This window comes from Coffea eugenioides, unplaced genomic scaffold, assembly GCF_003713205.1.
Source record: "Coffea eugenioides isolate CCC68of unplaced genomic scaffold, Ceug_1.0 ScVebR1_319;HRSCAF=973, whole genome shotgun sequence".
In the NCBI taxonomy this organism is placed as follows: domain Eukaryota; kingdom Viridiplantae; phylum Streptophyta; class Magnoliopsida; order Gentianales; family Rubiaceae; genus Coffea; species Coffea eugenioides.
The window spans coordinates 16,468-24,785 of NW_020863754.1; the positions used below are offsets into that span (position 1 = coordinate 16,468).

The 8,318-nt window shown below is 33.1% G+C and overlaps 1 protein-coding gene across 1 annotated transcript; it reads left to right on the forward strand.

Moving 5' to 3' along the window:
* Nucleotides 1–1,846: 1,846 nt before the first annotated feature.
* LOC113757655 (GDSL esterase/lipase At5g03980-like) lies at nt 1,847–3,601 on the forward strand. The gene is made up of 5 exons (XM_027300804.1): nt 1,847–2,069; nt 2,304–2,516; nt 2,615–2,763; nt 2,983–3,256; nt 3,378–3,601. Exons 1-5 carry the CDS (start codon nt 1,847–1,849, stop codon nt 3,599–3,601), a joined length of 1,083 nt encoding a protein of 360 aa, XP_027156605.1.
* The last annotated feature ends 4,717 nt before the right edge of the window (nt 3,602–8,318 follow it).

Sequence of the window (8,318 nt, forward strand, 5' to 3'; positions counted from 1 at the left end):
TTTTTATCATTTGTATGACTGGCCTAATTCATCGGAGGTTGGGTTTACATATAAACTTGTACGATGGGAAACAAAGGAATCTGGTCGGCTCACACTTAATACGGATGGATGTTCTAAAGGTAATCCAGGAGTGGGTGCAGGCGGTGGAGTTCTTCGGGAGTCAAATGGTCTACCTTTGATTGGTTTCTCGGCATATTTTGGGGAAACGACATGTCTCCTTGCAGAAGCTCGTGCCCTCCTTATTGGTCTCCAAATCAGTGCACATAGGGGTTTTTTGAATCTCAATGTGCAATCTGATTCGCTGTTATTAATTGGAATTCTCCAGCATCGCATTCATTGTCCTTGGTACATTAGACGGGTTATTAGGCAGATTTGGCAGATCATGGAAGATCCAGATCGATTTTCCCACTGTTACAGAGAAGCAAACACAGTGGCTGATGTGCTGTCCAACGAGGGCGTATCTCATCCACAGCAGCAACTCAGGATATATGAGACATTTAATACATTTCCACCTATGGCTCGTGGAGCAATTCGTCTGGATAAGCTAGGAATGCCTTCAATTAGGAAAATTAGGCTTGTGTAATAGTTTGATTTCTTATCTAATTAATAAAAGAACTACTTTAAAAAAAAAAAATATATATATATATCATTCATTTTCTAATATAAATTTTTATTATTTTTTCAGATCTATCTTCCGAAAAAAGGCAGTTCTTGAATGATATACACATTCTATCATATTTCAAACTATTGTTAGGCAGATATTACATTTTAATTGTGTTGGTACAATTTTTTAACCTTTTTTAATTAACCCTTTTATTTTCATTTTTTCCAATAATGTCAGTACCGTGCGTAGCATGGGTATTCACACTAGTAATGAAGTAAAACTCCTCCAGTTTCAATGGTGTGCTTAAGAAATTAAAGGGTTAGCTCTTTTTCAGATTTTTTGTGTTGGTCTTAATGCTTCAGTTATGAATGGACAAAAATGCCATTTAAATCTAACTGGATTTAATTCTAAAGTCACCGGGAGTTCTTAAAGTATACAGTTTTAATTAGTCAAGGGTCAATCGAAAATAAAATTTAAATGAGGGGTTAAAAGTAAACAATGGCAATAATTTAGAGGATCCACGAATTTTTTACCCGACAATTTAGAATGGTTCTACGTGATTAACAATATATATATTTACAATAGTTTGAATCCAAAAAACATTTGGATTTCTAGTTCCACAGAAATTAGTTTTATTTGTCATATACACCCGATCCCAACAATACTAGGAGAGATTTATGATCTCATCCTGAAAGAAATTGGATTTTGTCGCTCAGCAAACATACTAGGAGATTGGTACTCTAATTCTAAAGTGAATAGAATCCTATTGGTGCCTATTCAGCACTATCAATCATGGGAACTTTATACATCAGCAATTCAAATCGTATTTTTTCCTTGTTAAGTTGTTATACATACTAGTATAACAAGGAAATTGGTATACATACTAGTATAACAATTCTAATCCTAGTATGTTTCCTTGTCAAACATACTAGTATAACAAGGAAATTGTAATACATACTAGTATAACAATTCTAATCCTAGTATTTTTCCCTTGTCAAACATACTAGGAGATTGGTACTCTAATCCTAAAGTGAATGGAATCCTATTGGTGCCTATATATTCAGCACTATCAATCATGGGAACTTTATACATCAACAATTCCAATCGTATTTTTTCCTTGTTATCTTCCAATAAACAATGGCTACGAGGGGTCAACATAGCTCCATTATTTGTCTAAATTTCTTCTTAATTCTTCTTCTTTTACATCCTCATGCTTGCACTGCAAGAAAATTCAGAGGTACCATGGCCGGTTTTATGAATGTTGAAAAAGCAGGTGAACTGGGAAGGCTGTATCACCTTGACAAGATATATCAGCTCGGTGACTCAATTTCTGATACTGGAAACCTTGTTTTAGAGAGTCCCCATGGCAGTGGTTTCTTGTTCACTAGACCCCCTTATGGCGAGACAACGTTTGGAAAACCTACTGGTCGATGTTCTAATGGGCTCCTCATGGTTGACTATTTCGGTATGCACCAAAATTAATCCCAAACTACTTTTTATTATTACTTTTTTTTTTTTTGTAGTTGAGAATTTTCTCGCAATTTGCAAAAAAGTTTTTCAAACAAGGCAGAATTCCAATTAATTCTTTTGAGGAAAAACTAGGCCTAATTTTTCTTGTAGAACGTCCGTATTTTGGTTCTTTTTTTTTTAATACTCCTAATCGTATTAGCAACTAAGATTGTTGAACTTTGTTTAACAGCAACAGCATTTGGTCTTCCATACCTCGAACCTTACAAGAAAGCTCATGCAAACTTCAAACATGGGGTAAACTTTGCTGTTGCTGGAGCTACTGCTCTATCAGAAGAGGCATTGAAAGCTAAAAACATTACAAATCCAGCAACCAATAGTTCCCTTAGCGTGCAATTGGAATGGATGGCTTCCCACTTCAACTCCACTTGTCACACCAAAGAAGGTTAGCAAATTAATTTAACTTTTTAGCACAGATCAAGAATATATTAAGGTAACAATTATTGATTATCCTATTTCTTTTTTTGTTAATCTAAACCCTAGGATGTTGGAAAATGCTCAGACATGCCCTTTTCTTTGTTGGTGAGATTGGAGGCAATGACTATAACTATGGCTTCGTTCAAAGAAAAACCTTGGACGAGTTAACTGGTTTAGTGCCAGATGTTGTCCAAAGTATTACAGATGCTGTTCGGGTGAGTGCTCTCTCTGTTTTTGATTTAATTTCCTTGTTAATTTAATTTCAAGTATGTTTAATTTCTCAAAACTGCTTTTTTAAAAAAACAAAAATTTCTCAAATTCCTTTTTTTTTTGCAACTGTTCAAAAATGGCATTTTTCATTAGGGGTTTGTTTATATGTACAAACAAAAATTTAACAATCTTATTTTCATCTTGCTAATTTTTGCTATTTTCAGAGAGTCATTGGTTTTGGGGCAAGACGAGTTATTATCCCTGGTAACTTCCCAATTGGTTGTCTACCAATTTATCTCAGTAGCTTCCACACCAATAACTCAGCAGCATATGATGAAAAACAGTGTCTCAAGGACTTAAACAACTTCGCTGAAATTCACAATGAAGTTCTAAAAGCATCAATCAACGTGTTGAAGAAAAAATATCCCTATGTCGACATTGTCTATGGTGACTACTACAACGCCTACTTGTGGCTCCTGTCTCATGCCAAGCGTCTACGTAAGTTAATTTGTTACCATACCATCATTTTGCCGAAATTTTTTTTAAGTATATATACGTACTAAATTAATTATCTAGCTTAATCCCACAACTTAAAATTTTTGGTTGAAAATTCTTGCAGGATTTGATAGAAATTCTTTACAAAAGGCTTGTTGTGGAAGTGGATCAGGGCCATACAATTTTGATCCTCAAAAGATGTGTGGGGCTGAAGGAGTTTCTGCATGTCCTAACCCTGATAAATACATAAGCTGGGATGGAATTCATTCAACACAACGATCATATAAGTACATTGCAGGATATTTGTTGCGCTCCATCTTGCCTCAAATGAGGATGTTTCATCTTTGAGTTGGAGATCATGTTATAGTTTCTGCTAGCTAGTTATCGTTTCAATTCGGCCCGCAGGGTTCCTTTTCTTTCTGATTCTTTATTTGTTTATTCGATGGTATAACACATTCCATCTTTTTACTTTCCATTGACGTTTCTATTGTTATCAATAACATTTTTACTTAGATTCAAATTGAAAAGAAGTACTTTGCATTAATCCAGTAGTACTTGGTACTTCAAAGTTTGCTTTTCAGTTTCATTTTGTTGTAGAAAACAGTTCTCTTGGTCTTTTATCGAGGGGGAAATGGGGAATAGTTTGATTTTAGCCTTAATCTATTTCATGTCTAATTTCTGTGCTCTGCCATGGTTGACATATAGAACTTACGGCCTGCATCTGAATTTGCCTTGGTTATTGTTAAAGCTGAACTGGTTTTTGCTTCTAGCTATTTGTATCCAAGGAACTTCGGAGAAAAAATGTGTTTGTCCTAGTGTCTTGGTTCAAAAGTTTTTGGGATAATTTCAAAAACCTCTCTTGAGGTTTTTGGCAATTACATTTAGCTCCTTCGAGGTTTTAAAAATTACATATACCTTTCTTGTCATTTAAAATGGCAATACTACCTTAAATATTTTAATGAAATTCCCTTGTTGGTATGCTTATACTTAGAATTACTTTTAAAATAATTTTTTCGTTCTTAAACCTTTTTTTTAAATTTTTGCCAATAAAACTGTAGAATTACCACTATTACCTCTAATTTTTATTGTAACTAAATGTCGAACTAGTGATTTTTTTGATGAGTTAACTTTATATGCAATCCAATATTTTTGTTAATATTTGTTTTCTATTTTTTGGTATTAAAATTAATAATAAATAAAAAAGAAATGGCCCAAAAACACTATTAAATTGTGATAATTCCACTACTCGAAAAATTTATAAATTCTAAAATGAATTGTTTCAACATTTTCTTTTCTATGTTATAAATCTAAATCCATAACAAAATACCATTAAAAGTATCCTATCAGAGTAATAAAATTATTATTATAGCAATTTATCAAATAATAGATATGGACATGAAAATTTGACACCTTTTCCTTGTAATTATATTATATAATCTTATAATTGTATGGGAAAGTAAATTAAAACTCATTATACAAGGGCATTTTTGGGTATTCATTTAAAAATTTGACCAAGTTAATATTATTTTAAAGTTTTGTTACTAAAACTATCAAATCAAAGGAGGTAGATGTAATTTTTTAAATCTCTATAGAGCTCAGTGAAATTGTCAGAAACCTCAGGGGAGGTTTCTGAAATTATCCCAAAGTTATATGTACTGAATCGATCCATAGGTAGGAAAAAACTATGGATGATAAAAAAGAACTTGCAAATTTTCTGCAGTAATTAATTCTAACTCAGCCACTATCATAACTAATTATAACCAGGCCGTAGGCTCTATTCTTGTTTTTTTTTGATAAGAAAACAAACGGAAAAATTTTATTACTGAGATTGCTGGAAATCGTCCAGCACGATTTGCTTGACAAAATTTGGAGGAGCATTCCAAAGAGATTCATAAAGGTTGGCATAATTTGCTCGGTTGGCTGAGATATGCGCAACCTTGTTTGCCTCCCTTGGTATCCATTTGACATCACTACAAAGTTGATCTAGTAAGGCTAAGCGTATATCCTCAAGAATCAAGCCTAAGTCAGACAGGATGTCTTCCTTATCAAGAATGAGTTTGATAATCGAAGCTGCATCTCCCTCCAAAATAAAACTTGGGATCATTAGATTTCTTGCCAAGTAGATGCTTCCCTAGCAGCATGGGCTTCCGCTATTTCTGCGCTCACCGAACCAACGAATTTCTTTGCAAGGCCAGCTATAAAAGAGCCTTCATGGTCCTGGACCACTGCCCCCAATGCCAAAGGTTCTTTGAGCTTTAGTAAAGCCACTTTGACTAGAGATTCCTTTTCTATCAAAATAGAGAGGGGGTAATAATCCTCCTTTTTTTTAAAAAAAAAAAAAAAACGGGAGGTCATGAAGCCAATACGTTCTACTTACAATCCCTCATGTTTTAGCACCCAACTCAAGAAATTATCACTCCAAGAAAGACTTGAGATCACTCCAAGAAATTATGGGAAATATGGGAAAGTATAAAAATTACTCTACTTATTGACCAAAAAAAAAATAAAAATTACTCTACCTTTTTTTTTTTTTTTTTGTTTATTGTCACCATCTATACCTGTTCCTAGGATCACGGGGAACTGACGGGATTGAACCACCATCCGATCATACAGGTGCAAGAGGCACTCATATGGATCTAAAAGAAGTAAAGTTTGAACCCTTGATCTTTCATCTCACAAAGATATGTGGTGGGCAACTACTTTAGAGCTAGTTGGTTATAAAAATTACTCTACTTGAATTAGTGAGTTTTTGAAAGACAAGTTTATTTTTTCAGAGTCTACAATAACACATTCCAAAAACACTCTAAATACAAATAATCTCAAATACACCAAACAATTATATATATATATATATATATATATATATACATGACAACAGCTAAAACAAATCAAATACAGCTAACGAAAAAAATAAAAAATATAACAAATTCTGTTATCTCTTTCTTCTTTTACTCACCACCCACCACCACCATCACCCCTTCTTCTCCTCCATCACCATCACCACCCTTGCCCCTCGCTCCTCTAGTAGAGGACCGAGGGACACTGGAAGTGGGAGGATTGGCGGGCGGTGGCGATGGCGGATGGTGGAGAAAAATTAATAAAATTTTAAAAATATCTTAATAAAATTTTAAATTTTAAAAATACTCCAATAGACTTTCCAAAAAGCACTTAATCCATATAAACCATCTACACTGACAAGTAGTTTTTAAAATACATTGCTATAGAATGGTATATAAAAAATGATCCACAAAGCTCCCGGGACCAAATTCACCATTCATTTCTCTTTTTTAACATTACAAAGTGAACAGAAGCCATAGTTACATATGCAACAAATACTCTAGCTACAAAGGATAAAAGAGAAAAATCACAAACTCTGTCGACATATTGCTCTCGCTGTAGGTGTTGTCGATCAAAATCAAATAGAACCAATATATGTGATATATTAATGTGGCAAGGAGAGTATCTATAACGTTTAAAAATCCCAAAAGGGGAGACTGACTTTCTATAGGCGTTTTCTTGCTTATAGTAACATTCTTAATTTTCTTTTTTCATAATAAATTTTGCCTTTCTCACGTGAGTTCACAAGACATTTTCCATTTATCATGAACGGTAATTTTGCAATAGAAATTAATGAGATCCACGGGTATATTGAGCAATTCATTAGTACATTGAGGATCCTTAATGTTTTTTAGACATTATTAATCCTCAAGGATGGTGAAACATCAGAATCAACTAATATTCATGAGAACAAGTGAGATTTTAGTATGTTGAGGATCCTTAATTTTTTTAGACATTATTAATCCTCAAGGATGATGGAACATTAGAATCGACTAACAGTCATGAGCGCAAGTGAGAAAAAATCAGTGTTAAGGAGTATAGTTTAAAACACACTTTTCTTTAAATGGGTTTGTCATTAATATTGGGCCCTATTAGACACCTATTGTCATTAATCAAACTGTGATGCCATGATTGTGATGGTATAAATTTGTGGTAAATGATTGTGACAAAAAATTTCTTCAAGAATGCAAAATTGTAGGTCGTGATGGAAAATTTTCAATTGTTGTATGGTTATATCATGTTGCAAAGTTCTAAATGGTTAGGAATTGTATTACGACTATGGCAAATACTAAATAAGATTTGTTATATTTATTTCTCAAAATTCCTGTCCGTGCCAAAGAGCAATTGTCACCGAATAAATATAAATCATTGGCACAACAGTATTTATAACGATTCTCAAATCATATTTTTGTACCACAAATTGAGGCTCGATAAAAAAAAAATTCTTTTTGTATTTGTTTCATAACCATTTTGAAATTGTTGTTGTGAAAAATTAAAATTAGTCAAAAATAAAGGCTACGCAATTAATTCATTAAAATTTCCTAAAATAAAAAAATAATTTAATAGGTTTTAAAATTTGAAGATATTTAAAAAATAAGAATGAAAAAAGAAAAAAGAGTAGGAAGTTACAGATTATCATCCTACGTAGGTTGGTTAGTATGTTGCCAATAGGATGGGTCCAACAAAGTTTTTTAGTACAAGCACATCTCCTATCTTCTCTTGTTTCCAAAAAAAATAATAATAAATAAAATCCCCTCCCATCTTACTCTTCTTGAAAACCAAGAGTTTCCAACAAAAAATTCAAAAGCTCCATTCATCTCTCTCATCGAAAATCAAAAGTTCATCTACAAGAAAATCAGTCTTCTGTGGCCGCCAAATGTCGTCACTGAAATTGAAAAAATCGTCATTAAAAGAAATAGTGACTATATTTTCTGTTGTCATTTGGTTGTCACAGATTCTATGTCACAAATGAGTCCACGTGACAACCTTAGTCAGGTTGTCACATATTCATAGTATTATGTGATGATGATAAAGTCATCACTAACTATTAACATTTTGTAATGACTTTTATTGTCATTGCTTCACCTGTATTTTTGTTATAGATGATGTGAAAGTCATCACAAATTATGACTCTACAGTGACGATTTCCACATGTCACTTGACAGGTGTCGAGATTGTACAATAATAAATACCTATTCGAGAAAAATATAAATTTTGTATATACCGG

Excerpts from the sequence above, each read along its gene's own strand:
- LOC113757655 (XM_027300804.1), top strand. The coding sequence starts at position 1,847 with ATGGCCGGTTTTATGAATGTTGAAAAAGCAGGTGAACTGGGAAGGCTG. Across the intron at positions 2,517-2,614 it reads CACTTGTCACACCAAAGAAG|GATGTTGGAAAATGCTCAGA; the intron begins GTTAGCAAATTA and ends TCTAAACCCTAG. Across the intron at positions 2,764-2,982 it reads GTATTACAGATGCTGTTCGG|AGAGTCATTGGTTTTGGGGC; the intron begins GTGAGTGCTCTC and ends TGCTATTTTCAG.